This window comes from Peromyscus maniculatus, chromosome 5, assembly GCF_049852395.1.
Source record: "Peromyscus maniculatus bairdii isolate BWxNUB_F1_BW_parent chromosome 5, HU_Pman_BW_mat_3.1, whole genome shotgun sequence".
Classification (NCBI taxonomy): Eukaryota; Metazoa; Chordata; class Mammalia; order Rodentia; family Cricetidae; genus Peromyscus; species Peromyscus maniculatus.
In genome coordinates this window covers 131008025-131029392 of record NC_134856.1, presented here as the reverse complement: position 1 = coordinate 131029392, position 21368 = coordinate 131008025, and the positions used below count along the sequence as shown (strand labels likewise).

Here is a 21368-nt window from a genome sequence, read left to right as displayed (position 1 = left end):
CCTCAAAATACCAAACATATTATGTGTGTTTGTATGCATGTGTATATGAGTACATTTTTCTTCTGAAAGTCAGAAAATTAATAGACATCCCTATACTTTGTCCATTGTCTCAGTCTTGTCACTTTATTTCCATTGATTTATTCAAGATTATATTAATTTGTTTTTTCCATATTAACAGTACCCTTCTATTTGGATAGATTTTACAATGTTTATTGTATATTTAATTCAAATGTGCTATTAGGTACCATAAAAGTGTAAAAGTAGAACTCTGTTAAGTACTCCTGGTAAGCTTTCAGTCACAGAGAAACTGAGGCATGCACACAAAATGACACAGTAGGATAAAGTTACTATAATTAAATTATCAAAGTGAATGAACTAGTAAACAGTTTAGAGTAATAGTTGTGACCTTACAGGTCCCAGGTGCTTTAATAAAGTTTCATCTGGGGTCAGCCTTAACAAATGAATGAGAGGGCGGTCAGTCTGCGTTGGGGCAAAACACCAAATGCTTGAGTGTTCTAGAAAAAGCATGCAGATTCTAACATGTACCCTATAATGAAAATGACATTGGGACTTTTATATATAAAGGTGGATATTTCTAAAACACTGATAATTTTGTGTTCAACCCCAAAGTAATATGTAGACTAATATTTGTTAGTGGGCTGTGCACCTTCCTCTGAAGATTAAATTAGGAACTTTAGTCTGCGTTGTTCAGTTATCACTATTAGACTGAAGATTAGGTTTTCTCTGTTAATATATCTGGAAATCATGGCCGTTGAGAAATGGTGCTCATGGACTGGATTGTAAATATTGAGCTTGTTTGGGTGAACGTGTATACAGTTGAAGCTCTACATACAGCACAACAGAATAGACTTTAAATTTCTTATATTTGAATGAATTTATTGATGAAATTATTCCTATACTGTGAAAAGTTTACACTTAATTCATATTTGAGAATCTTTAGAGTGAAGGAATCTTACTATTCTTTGAGAAATGGGTAGAATTTTGATTTTTTTCTTACAAATTTTTTTATGTAATTGACTGAAGACTATCTATGTGACCACAAAGCATAAAACTGAACTTTTCTAAATTGGTTCTATACCAAAGAGTAAAATTTTACTTTATCTGGAAAATTTTGCCTAGATGTGACTACTGTTTTTCATGGGATAAGTGAGAAATACAGTAGAATAGCTGCCTTAACAGAAAGAAAGTTGCTGCTTTATGGAGAATGTCGATGAATCATAAAGTCAATGGAAGGTCACTTGGAACACTTGGCTTTTCACAGTTTTTTAGAACATCTGCCCTAAATGCTTTTGAGATACAGTAAATGTTAAGACAAACAGTTGAAAGTTTCTTGGAATTCTCTTACTTCATTAGTCATGGGAATAGCGTATCTCATACTAGTGTTTGTATAAAAGCATGCTATTTAGATGGCAGTCTAGTGTAAACTACAAGGAGCTTTTAATGCTGTTTAGTTTCACATCATTTTGTTTTGAAACTAAGAGATTCGGTCTGGATTATTTTTGTAGTTACATATAAGAATTTTGGACGTCTTTGTTTAAACAAAATTCTGTCATAATGAGATAAAATGATAATATTAAACTACTGTTTATGTTCCTTTAGACATTAGGTACACTATTTTAGATTATAAACTGCATTGATGGTGTTTAAAAGTATGACCCTGTAGGTAATCTTTTTAAGCAAATAAAACTGTTTGGATGCTTTCCCAGAGCAATTGGATTGCCCTCCAGGCGAATCTCTTCAATACGGTCCCGAATGTAACGAGTGTCATTAGCCTTGCAGAATGTATCATCTGTAATTGAAGATATGCTGTTAAACTGAAAAATAAAAGGAAAAATACTCAGAAATCTCAAATCAACCTTTTGTACATTATACACAGGATCACACAGGATATTTTGCCTAAAATGTGATCTTTTTAAAAAATATTAGTTCACAGTAATAACCCTCTCTTGCAAACTGAACATACTTTTAAGTGTACAGTATTTTTTTTGGAATAATAGTCTACTTGTTATTACTCCAAGTAGCATCTATTCAGTATTGTTTGAATATAAATAGAAACATGCAAGCTAGAGAAAGTATCCCATTCCAACGTGTTAACTCAAAAATGGTACTGTGTGTTTAAAATTCCTTAAAGAGGTGAAAAGGAATGAGCTGAAATTCTTGTGGTGCTGAGATATCTTCTGCTCCTTTTCATTTTTTTTTTTTAAACTTTGGAAATTCCCACTTGAAGTTGGCCTATAAAACGAGGTAAAATGTCTCCAAAAGCACGTGTCCACCACTAATTGGGAAAGAAGCAAAAATCAGAAATTGGAGTTCACTGCTATGTGGGGAGAGAAACATAAATCAGTGGTCTTCAAATCTGTGTTCAGAGTAAGTAGGAGATACATAACACTGTTATGGCAAATTACCCAGGTTGTTTAGCCTCCATTATTCTGTTTGTGTCCCTTCTCTCTGCCTCTACTACACTACAGAAGGCTCGAGAGGAATCCTGGGTCCTGGAAGCCAGCATGGATTTTGGCATAAAGAAATTGAACTTGGAATTTCTTGGATGATAGGAGTGTCTTTAGTTGTTTATGATTTCCCTCTTTCAGAATTTTGAATTATAATAATGAGGTAACTCTTAGTGACCACTCTAGAACAATGTAATATAGGGATAAGACAAAACAAACACATGCTTTGTACTGTACCTGCAGTGGGAACAGTGTTGTCGGACAGAATCATGGACTGAGAGGGTCTCCATAGACTGAGCAGTATTGAAATTGAATTTTAGACTACTCAGCTGGTGTTGGAGAATTGGTTAGTATTTAGAAAACACCACACACATGTGTCACAGGTGGTGTCAGAGCAAAGATGCTCACCTCTCTTAAATTTGGCCTGTTAGAACAGACAACACAATTACTGCTACTGTGGTTGTAGTTCATGTGTATGTCTCAGTGCTGCTTGGTTACTTAGTGTGCCTCTTGTTTTCTTCATTGTCCTCATTGTGGTCACCATCAAGGAAATCCTCTTTTCTGGGGATGGCAAAATAAACCCACAGAACACCACGTAGGCATCCCAGCCCTTGTGATCGTGCTCAATGGTTTTGCCTGCAACATGTATCTCAGATCCAAGAATTCCAGTTATATAGACAGTGACAGTGACTGCCTGGTGCCCACAACTTCTAAGACTGCCTGAGAAATAAGGAGCTGAAGAATGTCATAAATAAAAATAAAAAATGTGAATGCTCAGTGATAGAAAACCTGTCTACTTTGTAGGCCTTGTATTCAGTCCTCAGCATTACTTAAAACCACAACAAACTGACTAGGAGGTGCCTAGAGATGTATTCTGCTTAAGAACATACTTTATACTTCCTAGATTGGTTTACTTAGTGTACTCTGAATTGGACCTGCAGTTCTTATATAGGCATTAAGTGATCACACTGCTTTAGTGATAGAACCATAATCGACATATAAATGAGTTTTTCTGAGTAATAAAAATGGCCCCATAGTTAACCAAAGCTAGTTTTTGTGCAAAGAACAGTTGTACCTGAAGGTGAATTACACGTAGACTTTCTGGTAAATTAGGAGGCACAGATTCCAGATCATTATGGTCCAAATAGAGGAAAGACAGCTTATTCAGTTTCTATAAAGAAGAATTTGAATGTCACTGAGGCCTATGCATTCTTCACATTATTCAAATAATGTATACTTTAAAAACAGTATTGATGTAAGACATTTCAGTATTATCAATATTGGCATGATAGTTTATTGTTTTGATTGTTATTGGGTTTTGGCCTCATAAGTAGTGTCTTTGGTTTTTAAGACATTATGATATCTAACAGCACTCTATTGCATACTCCACATTTCTCTGACCATTCGTCTCATCCCTGAATACTCAGCCCTTAATATTTGTCTAAGGAACAGTTGTGTGGAAGATCAATGGTTGAATCCTTCAAGTTTTTTGATAATCCTGAGCTTTCCGTAGAAGTTTTTATGTATTTCTAGAAAAAATGGCTACTCCTAAGAGATGGTGCTTAGCAAGATGCTGCTTTCCCAAAGAAATTTGCCAAACATGTAACTTACTTAGCATGACATGTGTTTTCCCGTGAGGGATTTGTGTTGGAATATTCTATATAATCAGTAATTTACTGCTGTGATTTCAGAATGTATTTTTTTTTACATTACTTCTAATTTTTATATGTACCCTGTGCTACCATGTCATATTTTATTTGGGGGGGCAGTCTCACCATGTATCTTAAACTACCCTGAAACTTACTGTCCTCCTCCTTCAGCTTCCCAAGTGTTAGGATTACATCTTCTATGCCTCACTTGCTTAGTCTTTCCTATGCTATTATTTCAATCTTTTCTCTTTTTTTCAATTTTTAAAAATTTATGTATATGTGTTCATGTGCATAAGCCATAGTGCACATGTTGGAAGTTAGAGGACACCCCTCAGCAGTTGGTTTTCTGATTCCTTGTTTGACGTGAGGATCGAACTCAGATTGTCAAGCTTGACACCAAGCACCCTTACCTACTGAGCCACCTCCCCACTCCTCAGTTCTGTCTTAAACATTATACCTTTACACCAGATAGACACCAACTAACTGTCTTTGCAGGGCTGCTTTTATATGAATTATAGGAACCTGATTTTACTAGTGGTTATTGCAACCCTAAGGCATTAAATAAAGTAGACAATTATCATTATCATTTTTATGCCAACTTGCCCAATATCCATCTTGCAAAATCCAAAATATTTAAACCTACCTATGTTCTTCCCTCTCCCCCTCCCTTCCTCCCTCTCCACTCCCTCCTTCTCTCCTTCCTTCCCTCCCTCCCTCCCTCCTACTCTCTCTCCCTCCCTCCCTCCCTCCCTTCCTTCCCTCCTTCCTTCTTTCCTCCTTTTTTTTTTTTTTTCCTGAGATGTGTGTGGTCATCCTACATTTCCCAGGCCGATCTTCACCTACTGGTTTTAAGCAATCCTCTTGCCTTACCTTTCCAAGTAGCTTGGACTGCAAAGAGTTGCACTATGTCTGCTCTAAACATCCTGTGACCTGCTGGTTATTCAAAGACTCACCTACTTAAATTCATTTCTTTAGATTACAAAATAAATTTTAAAAAATTGTGTGTGTGTGTGTGTGTGTGTGTGTGTGCGCGCGCGTGCGTGCGTGCGCATGTACAAGCAGAGGTCAGAGGATAACTGTTGGGTGTCAGTTCTCCCTTTCTAGCTTGTTGAGGCAGGCTCTTGTTTCTGCTGCTGCACCACCAGGCTAGGTGGTCCATGGACTTAGGTCAATTCTCTTGTCTCTTCTCTCATCTCACCATAAGAGTTAAAAGAGTAGAGATGTATGATATGTTCGGGCTTTGCAGCCTAGTGCCTTTACATGCTGAAGCATCTACCTAGCTCACAAGGTGTATTTTTGTTTTGTTTTTAGAAAGTGAGTCTGCTCTGGTTTTGTTTTATTTTGTTTGTATTTTGAGATATGGTCTTAAAGTGTGGACCAGACTGGCCTTAAAGTCCTCCTGCCTTAGCCTCTCATGTGCTGGAATTACAGATACTTAAGCTATGTCCATCTGTAAGTCTGCTTTGTAAAGTCAGCAAAGAACCTTAGTTTCTGAGTCCCTAGTTTAAAAAACAAAACCACCAACATTGCTTATGATAGCAGCAGCAAATCACTCTTTCAGGTATGTTTTAATAGTATAAAATGAGCTTTTCCTCCAAATACCTTTGTATTTACATTTACAAACATTGTTCCTGAATCCAATTCTAATCAACAGCAAATAATAAAAATGTAACTACCTAGGTCACCCTGGCTCACAAAGGTTACATTGATTCAGGCTTCTTTTCAAGACTTTTGCTTGAGCAGTATTATCTTATACCACAAAGGGTGTTAGATGAGTAAGCAAAAGAAGCTTCCCTGCCCCTTAATGGTTTGATCCTTTAGATCATCTTGACATGTTCTGAAAATGCCTAACCATACATATTATACGCTTTTGTGTAACTGTAATGAGCTATAAATTTTTAATAAAAAACCATAAGGACAAAAGCAGAAACAAAACTAACAAAATCCCATAATATTGAAGCTTACATTAAATATAAAGAAAAAGGAAATTTTTTTTAAACAGGCAGTTGTAGATAGATGATACATTTATGTGGTTACATAAAGCAGCATAAATGAGAATTTCATAAGTTTAGGTTCTTCTATTAGGAGTTCTCTTGTGACATTGCCTAAACTGTTCTTAAACTTCAGGTCCTTCTGCCTGAGACCCCTGAGTAGTGTGTGTGTGTGTGTGTGTGTGTGTGTGTGTGTGTGTGTGTGTGTGTGTGTGTGTGTGTGTGTGTAGAGAGAGAGAGACAGACAGACAGAGAGACAGAGAGAGACTGGCTGACTGGAACTTGCTATGTAGACCACACTAGCCTCAAAAGCACAGAGATCCTCATTTTCCCATCATGCTCCACCATACCTCACATCTTTCCTTTTGTATAAAGTTGTCTTCTGCCAGCAATAGCTTGAGCATCTCATGCTTTTGCCTAAGGTTACCTTCTCTGCCCTACCTAGGGTAGAGAGTGATTATATCATAGCTATGGAAGTCCTGGACTGGAGTCATTACTTTTTTTTTCAATTTCATAAAATATTTCCATTCTTTTGAAATTACTTAATATATTCTTTGAGGAACACTGCAATATTATCTACTAAAGTTAAATATAAAAGGTATCAGCTATTCCTGGTTAATAGTAACAATACACATTTTTTGAAACAATGAGCAAATAGTGTTTACTTTTAAATATAAAAATGTTCCTTTGTTATTAATAGAAGACACTCAGTTCTCTGTCTTTATGATATATGTATGGTATACATGTTTTGCTTCTTTGATTTTGTTTGGTGCTAGGGTTGAACTTAGGGCCTCAAGCATGCTAAACATTCTTTCTACCACTGAGTTACGCCTCCACACACACACACACACACACACACACACACACACACACACACACACAATGCTCGCTTGTGGAATATAAGTCTTTTTGTTCCAAGTTCTGGAAGTACTGGTCTGGGTAAATGCCAGCTGTAGCTGTCTCCGCTTCTTCTCTTGTGGTTTAGAAATATACCTCAAAAGTAATTGATGAGCAGAATGAGGGAAAACAAGCACTAATTTAAAAATATTATCACTGGGTCAGTGAGATGCCTCATCTGTTAACATACTTGCTGCCAAGCTTGATGACCTGAGTTCCACATGGTTGAACTTGATGACCAGGACCCACAAAGTGGAAGGAAAGAGCCAACCTCCACAAGTTGTCCTTGACCTCTACATGTATACCTGATATGTGCCCCACACAAAATGAATCAACACACACAATAAATAAATGTATGTAATAAAAACTTAAAATATAATCACTAATATTGTGTTCAGTCATGATATGGCATACTTACTTTGAATGTGTTTGCTTTAATCCCTTTACTCTTGATCTTGTTATGTTTAGCATTAAGTAAAGTAAGCTTCGGAGGAAGAACTGGGAGTCTTAGTAGTTGGTTTTCAGCAAGTGTAAGTTCTTCTAGCAGAGAAAGTTTTGAAAAAGTACTATCTTCTATGTCTTCTATCAAATTTCCCGTAAAATCAAGTCTTCTTAAGTTAGCTTAATAGAAATAAATGCAAAGATAGGATGTTTAAATCTTATTGTGTAGACTGGAGAAAAGCATGTAACAGATCACTCAAGGCCCTCAGTTTCTCTTCAGAGCCCAGGATAGTATTTGCAGTTAGTAACTCAGTCAAGTTCATTTTGCAGTGTTGATAATCTAACCTATAGCTTGGTACTGGAATTCCAACTGTGCTATCATGAGGTGCTGGAAATTGAACCTGGGGCTTCATGCTTGGTAACAAGCACTCTACCACTAAGCTACAGTCACAACCCCATAAGTAAAGTTTTGTTGAACATTGAGTGTTTCTGTGTCTATCAACATTGAGTGTCTAACAATGATGCCCTTTCTTACTGTGGTGTTAGAATGTATGTATGGTTCAGAAGGAATCTTAGAGTTCATAGTCTTTCCATCCTTCTCTAAATTCATTATAAACAAACATGTCAAAGGAAATTTTTACTGCACATAGTAGGGAAAATTGTGGTTCATTGGATTTAATCATGTAATTATTTTTTAAATTTTTGTCAGCATGTTTTATTATAATTGTGAGTACATTGTATTAATTTTTCTCTACCTTCTTACTTAACATAACAAAGACAAAAAATGTTCCCTGATTTGTTAACATGGTGCAGACTGAGAGACTGAGATAGGATTCACTCATTCATTCATTATCTTTCTCTCTCTCCCTCAGTTGGGGGTGGCTTAGCATATAGTTTCTTTTCATTCATAGTGTCTGTTTTCTAAAAAGTTGTTGCAACACTGAATTTGTGATGCTGCTTCTAGGAGAGCTCCAGAGGCAGGTGCCTATGAGCTTCTGTCACTCATTTTTGCCAACCAATTAATATGAGCCTTGCTTTATATATACTTTTGTTTAAAAACAGCTTAACATACCTTCGAATTCATAAACATTGGTATAACTCATACTTCTGTAAATTCATCTAACACTTACATCTTCTGCATAGGCTCATCATTACTGCCTGCATTTAGAAATACTAGATGGTGGCCGGGCGTTGGTGGCGCACGCCTTTAATCCCAGCACTCGGGAGGCAGAGCCAGGCGGATCTCTTTGAGTTCGAGGCCAGCCTGGGCTACCAAGTGAGCTCCAGGAAAGGCGCAAAGCTACACAGAGAAACCCTGTCTCGAAAAACCAAAAAAAAAAAAAAAAAAAAAAAAAAGAAATACTAGATGGCACTTCAGCACTATACTTGTTGCCATTTCAATTAACATTTTCCATGTAAAGCAGAAAAACGTGAAAAATATGATGTTAGATGTGCTGAATAAGACACTGCTACATTTTATGACAACTGAAAGCAGAGCATTGCCTTGTTGTACCTTAGCTGGAAATTTATGCTTTGAGTAACTCAGTTTTGTCGTTGCTCTGTGCATTTCTGCTTGTGATCATAAATGTACTGGGAATTGAACCCATGGCTTCATATGTGCTAGGCATGTGCTCTAGCACTGAACTACATGTCCAGAAAGATGGATTTGCCAATATGGAATCTACAAAATAAAGGAAGACCAACTGTCCTTCAGTCTGCAACTTAAACTTACTAGTGACAGCATGAATAATCTGTCGTTAGGCTTAATCTCAAATGTAGAGTTGAAAAAGCTGGGGGTGTGGCACAGTGGTAGAAAGCAGTTGCCTTTTTTGCCTGGGGGGCAAATCTTGGACTCAATTGCTGCACTCCCAATAAATAAGGAAATAAAATATACTAAAGCCATTGTGATTCTTGGTTGTGATTTTCTTCAGAAACACTTGATGACCTAGGAATCTAGAAAACTGGCAAGGAACAAGTAATCCAGGGCTGGGATTTGGTATAGCAGAAAAGTAGTATGCTGACCACAATACTTTAGTTCAGTTAGAGTTTGTTAGAAAGCCCAAAAGTGGATTGCTAATGATCTGGCAGAGTTAAACACCACTGTTTCAGAACTATTTCAGTTGAATCATCCAAGGAATGTGGTTGCTTTTCATGGTAATGAGTACAGCTTGGTATCAGTATTTTTAAAATTTGTTCTCCAGATTTTTTTTTAAAGATTGTTAATTATGTGTACATGTGTTTGTCTGTGTGTGGGTAAGTGCATGTGTGAGTACAGGTGCCTGTGGAGTCCACACAGTGGTATCAGAGCCTCTGGAGCTGGAGTTTCAGGTAGTTGTGAACCACCTGATAGGGTTCTGGGCATCAAACTGAGCAAGCAGCAAACTCTCTTAAACACTGAACCATTTTTCCAGCTTCCTCTCCAGATATTTCTAATGTGTAGCAAGGTTTAAGAGTTATAAGTTAAAGAAAAGGAGCCAAGAGCCTGTAATCCTAGCACATGGGAAATGAGGGCAGGAGGGAGGAATTGAAGATCATCAACCTCTACTATATAGAGAGTTCAAAGCCAGTCAGTACTACATGAGATCCTGAATAAAACAAAACGGTAAAAAGGTAATAAACAATAAAAAAAAGGAAAATAAAAGCAGTCTGTGTATTTATGGTGAAAGTGGAAAATGAAGTATCTAGTTAGATGAAGTAGCATCCTGGTCATGCTGTTACTTCTTACCACCTGAGGCAGTGTGTATACTGAAGATGATACACTATGTTAGATGGAATAGTAAAAATCACCAGTAAAGAATGATCACAGTAGTCTGGATGGAAAGAAGATTCTTCTAGTAAAAAGAAAAGATTGATTTTTGTAGTGTGTGTAGTAGACTTGAATACCCCAACAGTGCTGAAGATATATATATCTCAAGTGAAAATATGTAGATATTTGTGCTTTTATATTTTAAACTTACGCATATCTGCAAAATCTTTGGCAGTCAGCTTTTTAATTTTGTTGAATCGTGCATAAAGATAAGCTGATTCCTTTGGCAATGGTGGCACAGCATCAATGTCAACTTCTTCACAGTAGACAGAGCCACTTAAACAGACACACAACAGGCATGTAGGCATTTCTAAATTAGGAGACAAAATCATAAGCATAAACTAATTTGAAAATATTTGTCATCTGATGGTAAAATTATTGTTATAATGAATGCTGTGACTTGAAAAGGTATGTTACAGAATCATTGGTATATCAAGAAAGATAGTTGTGGTAACCAACAACCTGTATTGTACTTAATAATTCATCTAAATTTTCCTTAAAGTATATAATCAACATATTTTATCACTTTACTTATTATATGTATGTGTAAATTTGTGGGTGCATGCATACCACGGTAGGTTTGTGGAGCTCAGGACAACCTGCAGGAGACAGTTCTCTCCTTCTACCGTGTGGATTGAACTCAGGTTTTCCCAGCTTGGCAGCAAGAAGTGGCTTTACCTACCGAGACATCTTGCTGGCCCCTCTTTTTTCTGTTTTTGCTGTGATTGTCTAATTGCTGACCTTGTGGAGGGCTACATTTCCTCATTTGAATATAAATAATAATAATAATAATAATAAAAAGGAATCTACAGTGAATGATTTAAGGATTGATTGATCAAGTTTAATATTTTTTAAGTTTGATGTGTTGAAAACATTTTTCAAATAGATGACAGTAGTTAATGATTTTAAAATCCCAAGTGAAAGGAACAAACCATTAACTTGAAAATGTTTCGTCATTGCTGGAGTGTTATGATCCTACCTCCAAATCTGACGTGGACTCTTATTTAGATGCCTAGAGTACTCCTTGGTTGGGCATCCCCTCTCCACTCTTCTTAGTCCTCCTTACTTCCTCACCCCCTGTATTTTTTATTGTTCGAAAAGTACAGGGCTTACTCTCTGGGGTTGACAGCCATGGGTACATGGATTTAGCTGACCTTGGACTTGAACCATGAGTTAGAATAAGTCTTTTCCCTCTGGTATATGTCCAAGTGATAAGAAAGCTAACAGTCTTTTTAATTTTAGCCATTCAGATAATATATATTGTGTGGTATCTTAATTGTTTTAATTTGCATTTTCCTAGTGATTATATGATTTCCACAAAGTGTCTATTGTATGTTTTTCCGTTTTCTCTTAAGTTTTGTATTATTATTGTAAACATTTATTCTATGTTATTTCTAAGATTTACAGTTTAAGTGTTTTGTAACTTGTTTGGTTTTTTGCTAGTGTCTTTGAAGTACAAATGTTTAAAATTTTAGTCAATAATTTATGCCTCTATAGTTTATCCATTTCTGTTGTATTTAAGAAGTATTTGCTAACCACTCTGATAGTCAGCTTTCTTTGCTATGACAAAATACCTGAGATAATCAAATATAAAGTGGAACTTTTTGGCTCAATTTAAGAGATTTTAGACCATGATCAGTTGAATTGGTGCCTAAAAAGGTCAGAAGAGAACTTACGACCTCTCTGGACACTGCAATTACAGATGCTTGCAAGCCACCATGTGGGTGCTGGCAATTGAACCTGGGTCCTCTGCAAGAGCAACTTGTTCTCTTTACCACTGAGTCATTTCTCCAGACCCTTGAGTTAACTTCAAATGTTAATAGGCAAGATTCTTTATTCTGTTGGTGCTTTCAACATGACTTCTGGAAAGGTTTATTTTTTTTTCTTTATTGGATTACTAACACATTGTCAGCAACCACTTGGCCATATAATAAAAGCCTGTTTCTGTGCTCTAATATGTTCTATTAACCTTCTTATCATTATATTTATTTACTTTGGGGGTGTATGCCATGACATGCTTATGGAGGTCAGCGAACAACTAGGAGGAGTCATTTCTGTCCTTCCACCATTAAGTTTCAGGGTTTGAACATAGGCTATTAAGGTTGGTGTCAAGTGCTAATCCAGATCATTGACCGTCCATAGATCTTTTAATTTTTAAAGAAATTTTTATGCCCAAACATAGTATCTTGATTCCTGTGTTTTTATAATATGTCTTGATTTTAGGTAGTAAAACCATCTGACTTTATTCTTTTCAACACTCTTGACTATTCTATGTCCTTTCCATACTTTATACATGTATATATATTTTCATGTCTTAATGAATGCTTTAAAATTAAATGAAATATGCCCATTACTATTTATGAACATACGGATTGTCAACATCTCACAGTGTCCCAAACCCATCTTGGATTCCCCTACCCCAGTCCTGAAATTGGCAGTCTTTTCACTGGCTCTCAATGGAGAGTGATATTAGAAACAGAGAATGCTCAGTGCTCTTGGTATCTCATTGCCGGAGGATCTTTCATCAGATAAGGCAAGATAATAGAAGTGTATATATTTTTCCTCTGTAAATACTCTACATATATTCATACAACATGTGTACATATGTACATGTATATGTACATACTCATGTATGTATGAATGCATAACATATTAGCACAGGCATCAGAAGGGGGAAAGCACATGGTATATTTCCACCTCTGTCTCTATATATGAACTATTGGTTGATACTGATACCTTCTGTTCTAATCCAGCTCCAACGTGTTCTAGCCTTCTACCATTCTCTGTTTATAATGATCTTCTGTAACATTGAGAAACGTGACTCTCATTAACTATATCATGTTTACTCAGTCTAGAACACACATTAAGCATTTTTAATATTACACTCCCATAGCACTATGAATATAAACCTGCCTACTAGAATTTAGTATAGTCATAGCCATATAATGTTGTTTTGGCTAATGATAAATTTCATACACGATAGTGTATGATTATAATGTTCCAGATTATAATGTAAGTGAAAATCTTGTATCACCCAGTGACATTGTGGTTGTCAGAAAGTCACATGCAGTGCATTGCTCCTGCATGCATGTGGGGGAGGTGACAACATCCGTGTATGTTGATGCTAGGTATGCAGACTCGTTGCATTGCCAGTATTTGATAATGATAATAAACAACTGAGTTACTACTAGCTTATATATATTGCTTATATATGCAATTTTTGACATTATTTTAGAGTGTATAACATTTTCTAAGTTTTCTGTAAAACAATATTGCTGGGTTATTCTAACAGCAGCATTGTGCATTTTGCATCTGCAACATCTCTTGATTGTTACATTTTCTCTTATGTTAAATTTAGTCTCACTTTTTTCCTTCATGCCCCTAGGAGCAGTGAGGCAGTCTAACACCTTCACCCACGTATGCACACTCACACAGACACACACTCACACTATATGGGCTAGGATGTATAATAAACTATATCATCTAGACATGTGTAGTCTATAGTGTTTACATAATAAATCATGTAATGTGTATCCTTGTCTCTTTTTACAGTACTTTAAAAAGCATTTTGTGTGTATTATGTGTGCATGCACACACATGTGACTACAGAAGTGGAGATCAGATGACAAATTGGGGTGTTGGTTATCTCCTTTAATCAAACTTGGGTTACCAGGCTTGACGCAGGTACCTTTAGTTGCTGAGCCATCACACTAGCACACTTTTTGTCTTTAAGCAATGCATGGCTGCTTCTGATTTGCTTCCCTTTAACTTCAAGATTCATAGTCAAAATACTGCACTTAAGATTTAGTTGCTTAATGGTAAAATGCCTTGTTTATGATAATGTTCTCTGTTGAGAATATTTTCGTGGAATAAAACAATATTTTCATGGTATAAAACAATATTTTCATGGTTAAAAAAGATTTAGTTGCACAAGATTTTTTTTCTCCTTTACTATGTTTTATTAATTCAAAATAAAATTAACTATTTTGATGCTTATATTTCTATTTGTTTTTATAAGTTTATCTTTACTAACTTATCTACATACGTGTTCATTTGCTTATATGAAACAGTATTGTTCTTAAAAACTAAGTCTACACGACAATTATGTACTCGTCCCTAGTTCTTTAGCTCATTCCCAGTTCTCCTTCCCTTCTACTCATGATTTCAGCAATTTCCTTGATGTAACTAGCCTAAGGGTCTTTGTTTTTTAAATCCCCAAATTTAATCCAGAGTCTTACACATGCAAAGCGAGTGCTCTGCCACTTAACCACATCCTCAGTCCTTCTCAGGTTTTAGAAAATTCCCTCTTCTGTGTTTCTTTTCACATAAATTAACAGCTGCATGTAAGCTTTCTTAGGTCATTTTTTTTTTAAATATGAAGGCAGCATGTTAGAAATAGATACTCTTATGGTTTACTTTTTTCCCCACATACTTGTATTCTGGTCATCATTCCATGTTCTTATAGGTCTTCACTTTTTTGTTGTTGTTGTTGTTGTTTTATTTTGCCTTTTTTAAAAATTCTGGCCTAAAGTTCTGGCCTAAAATTCTGTGTAACCAAGTATGACCATGAATTTCTGATCCTCTTGCTTCCCTATTTCATATTCTGAGATTGCAATCATGTGCTACTCTGATCACTTTTGTGGATTGCTGGGGATCAAACCCAAGGTTTTCTGAATGCTGAGTAAGCACTTGACCAACTGAGTTATACCCCTAGCCTTTCCTTGTTCCCTTTTATAACTGCATTGTATTTCCTTGTATGAATGTGCCATTGTTTGTTCAGTGTTTGGGCTGTTGAGTTATTTGCAGTATTTTGTAATTGCCAATAGTGCTTTAGTGATTTTTGTATTTTTTATTTTGGGTATGGGTCTTCAGGGTAAAATTCATAAAATGTGACCACAGTGTCAAAAATTAAATATGGGGCAAAGGGTGTAACTCAGTAGTAGGGCTTCCCTAGCACACAGTTGGCCTTGATTTGGATCTCAAGTACTGCCCCCTCCCCCAAAAAAGGTAACAAGTAAATCTCTTTTGATTTTGCTAAATATTGTCAAATTCCTGTCTACAGGTGTTGTACTAATTCACATTTCTGCTTACAGTATATTCAAATATTTGTTGTTGTACAATCTTGACCATGGACTATGTCTTCATTTTTTTCAGTCAGGTTAGGGATGGAGTGTCAATGTAATTCTCATTTTTATTTTTTAATTAAAAGTGAGATTGAACATCTTTTCATATATTTAGTGTAACTTTAAAGTTTTCATACCTTTTGCCCATTTTCCAAATGTATTCTTAATTTTTAAAATTAAAAATATTCCTGGGCGATGGTAGCGCATGCCTTTAATCCCAGCACTCAGGAGGCAGAGGCAGGTGGATCTCTGTGAGTTCAAGGCCAGCCTGGTCTACAGAGTGAGTTCCAGGAAAGACGCAAAGCTATAGAGAAACCCTGTCTTGAAAAACCCAAATACACACACACACACACACACACACACACACACACACACACACACACACACACACAAACTGTTGTTTGTTTGCTCTGTGTGTATGTGCATAAACATTGTTCTTGCTGTGACACATGTGTGGAGGTCAGAGTACAACTTGCAAGAGTTGGTTCTTCAACATGGAGGACCTGGGGATTGAACTCAGATAGTTGGGACTTGGCCTTGAGCCATGTCATTGGTTGGCCCTCAGATAAATTTTTGTTCAGTTTTGTTATTTCAGTTTATGAGTTCTTTATAGATTGGCAATATTACAATTTTATAATATTGCAAATATCCTTCCCATTTTTGTCTTTTGCTTTATGTAAAAGTTTTTTCTTTGTTGTAATTTTAGGGAGTAATTTTTAAAATGGTTTCTATTAAAATATCTGGATTTTGAGCCATCCTACTCCCAGACTGTCTGCTAGTAATTGTAAGGCTTCATCTTGTACATTAATTTTTTTAAGTTTATTTATTTTTTATGTACATTGTGGTTTTGCCTGTATGTATATCTGTATGAGGGTGCCGAATCCCCTGGAACTAGAGTTACAGACAGGTGTGAGCTGCCATGTGGGTGCTGGGAATTGAACCCGGTTCATTTGAAAGAGCAGCCAGTGCTCTTAACCACTGAGCCATCACTCCAGTCCCATCTTGTATGTTTAGACCCCTGATCATTCTTAAGTTTATTTTTCTTTTTATGAAATATGGGTCTAATTTATCTCGCCAAATGGCTATCTAGTTCTCCTATGCTCAGTTATTTAAAATATTTCTCCCTCAGTGATTGAGTGCTTGAGTGCTTTTCCATGCTTTAATTATTCTGTTTCGACAGTTTTTGTTCATGTGCTTGTATCTACATCTTGTTAAGCATGATATGTTTTATCTGTCACTGTTCAGTGTTTCTACAACTATTTTTTCATCTTTCCTTATATGTATCTATAAATATTTTAGAATCCACTTTCCTAGCATTATCAAAAATTTGATAATGTTAGTGAGGTTGTCTTTATTTTCTGAATTTAGAGAATAATGATATCTTTATGATATTGAGTCATCCTGTCCAAGAAAAGGATGTCTTTCCAATTATTCAAGTCTGTTTTTACTTAAAATACTTGCCAGGTTTTTAGGATGTGTTTTCTGTTTTGGTCATTTTAATTTTATTGTAGCAAGATGGAAATTGGTGTGGGTGGGTTTTTTCATGTTTCGGGTGAAACCAGGTTATGTTACTTAATAAGAATAAATAGATAAGAAAATAAATAAGAGCTATAAAGTATGACTTGTAGTTTGTTATTTTACAGCAATTCTTCTGTTACTGTAATTGAAACAGACCTTGTAATTACTTACGTAGAGTCATTTTTTTTCCCTCCTTTGTGCTTTTTGTTTGCTTGCTTGCTTGCTGCTTTTTAAAATACTATTCATTGAATTTAGGGCCTCATACAAACACTCTACCAGCACATCCCTGGCTTCTGTGAGTTTCTTGCAGATAATAATTCATCATATTATATTGGTTGTAAGTCTGTTGGTTTTATTTGAAAAATAATCTTTAATTCTTTCTTGATGTGGACAGAAACATACTTTTTCTTTTTCTTTTTTTTTTGTTTTGTTTTGTTTTCCGAGACAGGGTTTCTCTGTGTAGCTTTGCGCCTTTCCTGGAACTCGCTTTGTAGACCAGGCTAGCCTCGAACTCACAGAGATCCATTTAGCTCTGCCTCCCGAGTGCTGCGATTAAAGGCATGTGCCACCACCGCCCGGCTCGAAACATACCTTTTCTAAAGGATAGGTTTACACAAAGTGCTGAATGTTCTTAAATGTTCTAGTCTATGGTTTTCACTCAGTGTAAAAAGGTAGGTGATGATTAAACTATAATGACTTTACCATTGAAGATGAAATTTCAGTTTAATATGTCTTGAGACAATTTTTGATTACTACAAGGAATAAAATTCCTTTGTAGGTATTTTTAAAAAGATGCTTTTCAGAAATACTAGATGATAGATTGTTCATACTTACCATCATTTTCTTTCTTGGTGGGTAATGATGGCACAGCCTCATCTTTTTGTAACTGAAGACTTTTCTCATCAGGAATTATCATAGTTTCCTTTGCCTATTGTAAAGTTAGAAGTTTGTTATCAGGTGTAATAAAACAAAAATCTGACTGTAAACTGGAAGGATCACAAACATTTCTCATAGTCACAGTTAGAGGTATTTCATCAAGATTTTCTTTATATGTGTATGTTTGTATATACAAGGAGATATATATATATATATGTGTGTGTGTGTGTGTGTGTGTGTGTGTGTGTGACATACATATTAGACAAAGGACAGCTTGTAGAAATCACTTCTCTCCACCATGTGAGCCCAGGGGTTCTATGGCTGCAAGAAACTTTATGTGCCAAACTGTCTCAGCACTTTGTTAAGAATTTATACATAATTCTATTTCATTATTCATTAAATCACACTGTTAAAACTCTAGGTAGGATATGCATTCCTGAGTAAAAGAATCAGCTTTTTAAAATTTTTTGTTTCCATTGGCTGAACTCGGTATTTGATAAATATTTAATATATTGAATTTCTAAATGTTAGCTAAGGAGATAATTCTCTGGGAATGAAAGTTTTTCTAATGTAGAACTATTCCTTATATCGTTCTTTATATGAACTAATTTCCTCTTATCAATGTCTATCCCTCTGAGCAACAGTACAGCTATAGAATGTAAAGCATGAGTACCTTCTTTCATGACTTGGATTCTGTCCTGCCTTGGCCTTAGGATGGATCCCTTTTATTCCAGTCTCTACATCTGATCAGGCCATTGGTGTAGGCTATTAACACAATATAACTGAGCACTGTCGTTTCCCCTTTGTCCTCTTTTCAGAGAATGTGCTTTCTGCTGGTAGAGTATATTTGTTGTATGGGTACTGTTCACTCTACCCTCCCCCCTCCTTGCTCCATGTTGTCTCAGTGGACTCCTGACCTTACCCTTAGCCCTCCTTTTCCCATCTGTTTACGGCCTAAACATCACTCTTCCCCATTAAGTTCTCCACTTCACACAAATATTGGTCTACACATTTATATTAATGGAAAACTGCTTAAAGCCCCATGTAGTTGAGCAGAAAACTTTAAAGTCCAGGGAATTTTGAAAGTGTCTTGCAGTTGGTTGATAGATTCAGATCATTCCAGTAAGACAATAGGTTATAAACTTTTTTGTTTTGTTTTGTTTTTAATTTTAAGCTGTTGCTAGAGATACCTATCTATTTTGTCTTAACCATAGGTAGAAATAATATAGCATCTTAACTCATTCCTTTGGAAAAAAAGAAACTGTGGCATTAACATTAGCTCGTTGTGAGTTGAGGGGGAAAAGCGTTTGGACTGGTTAATCTTAAAATCCTTACTATCTGATTTGTAGTAAAAATAACTTTTAAAGTAATGAATATTATTATGTATCTGTCTCTAATTTTCCAGTTTGTGTGCATCACACACAGTGGGCAGCATATAATTTTATGCTATATTAACTTTCTCCTCCCCCTAGTATTTCTGTATGCCCAGAAAAAAAAAAAAAAAACACAAGTAATTGCTTTACTCTGAAGGTTGGATGTGAGTGATTGTGGTATAAAAGCCATAACTTAGTGACATGTCATTAGAGATCTTTGATATAAATTGGTAGAGTCTAAACTGTTAAATGTGATTAAAAACAAATCCCCATACTAAGTAGTTTTTCATTTGTTGGTACTCTATGTAACTGGCATGCATAACCAGTAATGTTCTTATATTTACTTCCTTGGACTGTATTTTTCTGAATTCTATAAGCATAAGCTGATAATTTATCTTCTCCTAATTTATTTGAAAAAATATAACATAACTATAGGATATTATATAGCATTATTTAACAAATTTCAACTGTCAAAGATCATCTTGAAGTCTAATGTCTTAAATTTTAATTTTTGGTTTCTCTAGCTACTTTTTGTTTACCATTTGGTACTATTTATTAGTTAGGAATCATGCATATTTGAAAAATATAATTACTTTAAATCTTAAAATGCCTTGCCCTTCCTTACCTTATCAAATATTGAAATTAAAGGAAAAACATGCATTTAAATGTGTATCTTTTATAATATAAATTTAAAGTAGAAATAAAATACCTTAGTACTTTTTCCATGCAGGTATTTATCTTCATAGTCCTGGCTAAATTTGGTTTCTTCAAACTTATCTGTTCCATACTCAAGGTGAACGTGTGAGTCCAGCTGAGTTCGTGGTGCTGGCTGTGTCAGAGGCACGACCAGTAGCAGGAGAAGTGTAGGATGCACAGTCTTCATTTCAGCAAACGCAAGGTGACTGGAAGTTAGTAAACTAGTGACCTGATGACTGTGGAACAAAACTCTTTTTTCCTCTGGAAATAAGAATGCAGACTATCGAAGCAATATTTAAAAGCTTGGAGGATATTTTGGCACGGTGTATGCAGTAGGGACAAGAGAACAACTCTTTAACCCTTAGTGGTCCTTAATTTGATACCAACAGTTTTTTATGTAGCAGTAAAGATTCTGAAAAGTTCAGAAAGTAGTTTTATTTCTTACCTATCAAAAATTTAAGAACTGTTGTCTAGTTTGATAACAATCAAATGCCTTGAATAGGGAATACTTGTATGCAGTCAAAATCTTGTTGGGATACCTGCAGTATAAATGGTTAACACGAAGATCCATGATCCTGTGTCATGTGGAGCTAAAAATATCATATTTCAACGTTGCTGCTTTAAAGGAACTCTTGATTCATATTGATGTAAAAGAAACAGTTCTGAGAAAGGATTAAAACTTAAACCTTAATTTTAACTTTATAAAAAGTAGACAGTAACACTTTTCAGTGATGTAGAATATAGGAAAAACCATTAATTCTCTAGTTTTATAAATTTAACAGGTTATTACTAGTTTTAGTTAATAATCTTGCCTTTTTAAGCTTGAACTATGAAAAGTGCAACAATACCACTGCAGACTAGGGTAATTTAAAACTTTAAGGGAGGAACTTTGGAGAATGTACTAGAAAGATTCTTTGAGGCTCGCCAGTGAATTTTAACTGCTGACTACACACTTCAGACAGTTTTAAAACTGCAAACAGAATCACTTAGAGGTGCTGATGCTACACTAGAGATGCCAATTTGTCAAATATCCAGTGGTTGGAATTTCAAAATAAAATGGGGTAGTAACTTTTTCTGCTTCCAGTTCTTATCTACATTGATGTTAAAGTTATAAAATGATATATGAAAATATTGCTGAAAATTAATTGTTCAAGGAAAATGAAACTTAAACTACAGATGACTTTCATTTATTAAGACTTTTAGAATCACACTTTAACACACAATATTTAAATTAATATTATGAAAAGCAAGCCTACCGTAGTCACTGGTTGAAGTCCTGTGTGGTTTTCCTCAATAGGTGTTCAGGCCTGTGCATTAGTCCCAAGTGGGAGGTGAAGGAGCAAAGCTGTGGAATGGTTTCAAACTGCTGAATAAAGCTTCAGGGCCCAACAGCTTAAATTCCATGTGGTGGAATCCAGCAGCAGATTCCATGTGGTGGCTATCTTTGCCAGCATTCCTTCTCCGGGGTGAAATGCAGGGTATTATATGAGAGAATGTGCTGAAAATGTTTGAAACTGCAGCCCCAGGGCT

The 21368-nt window shown here is 35.7% G+C and overlaps 2 protein-coding genes across 6 annotated transcripts in view; one reads left to right on the top strand and one right to left on the bottom strand.

Annotated features, from left to right (window-relative positions):
* Positions 1 to 21368, top strand: part of Cenpp (centromere protein P) — a 210215-nt gene that overhangs the window by 36298 nt on the left and 152549 nt on the right. The gene's annotated exons all lie outside the window — the stretch shown is intronic.
* On the bottom strand, positions 97 to 21234 carry Ogn (osteoglycin). 3 transcript variants are annotated; one of them, XM_006992278.4, is made up of 7 exons: positions 21095 to 21234; positions 19852 to 20099; positions 17728 to 17821; positions 10404 to 10562; positions 7424 to 7626; positions 3544 to 3639; positions 97 to 1835 (listed from the first exon to the last, which is right to left on the bottom strand). In XM_006992278.4, the coding sequence occupies exons 2-7, from the start codon at positions 20023 to 20025 to the stop codon at positions 1665 to 1667; spliced, it is 897 nt and encodes a 298-aa protein (XP_006992340.1). In that variant the 5' UTR covers positions 20026 to 20099; positions 21095 to 21234; the 3' UTR covers positions 97 to 1664. The 3 variants fall into 3 exon arrangements, with proteins under 3 accessions (XP_006992340.1, XP_042134394.1, XP_076429427.1); XM_042278460.2 differs by having other exon boundaries at positions 19852 to 20044; positions 21095 to 21231; XM_076573312.1 differs by having other exon boundaries at positions 19852 to 20377; positions 21095 to 21225.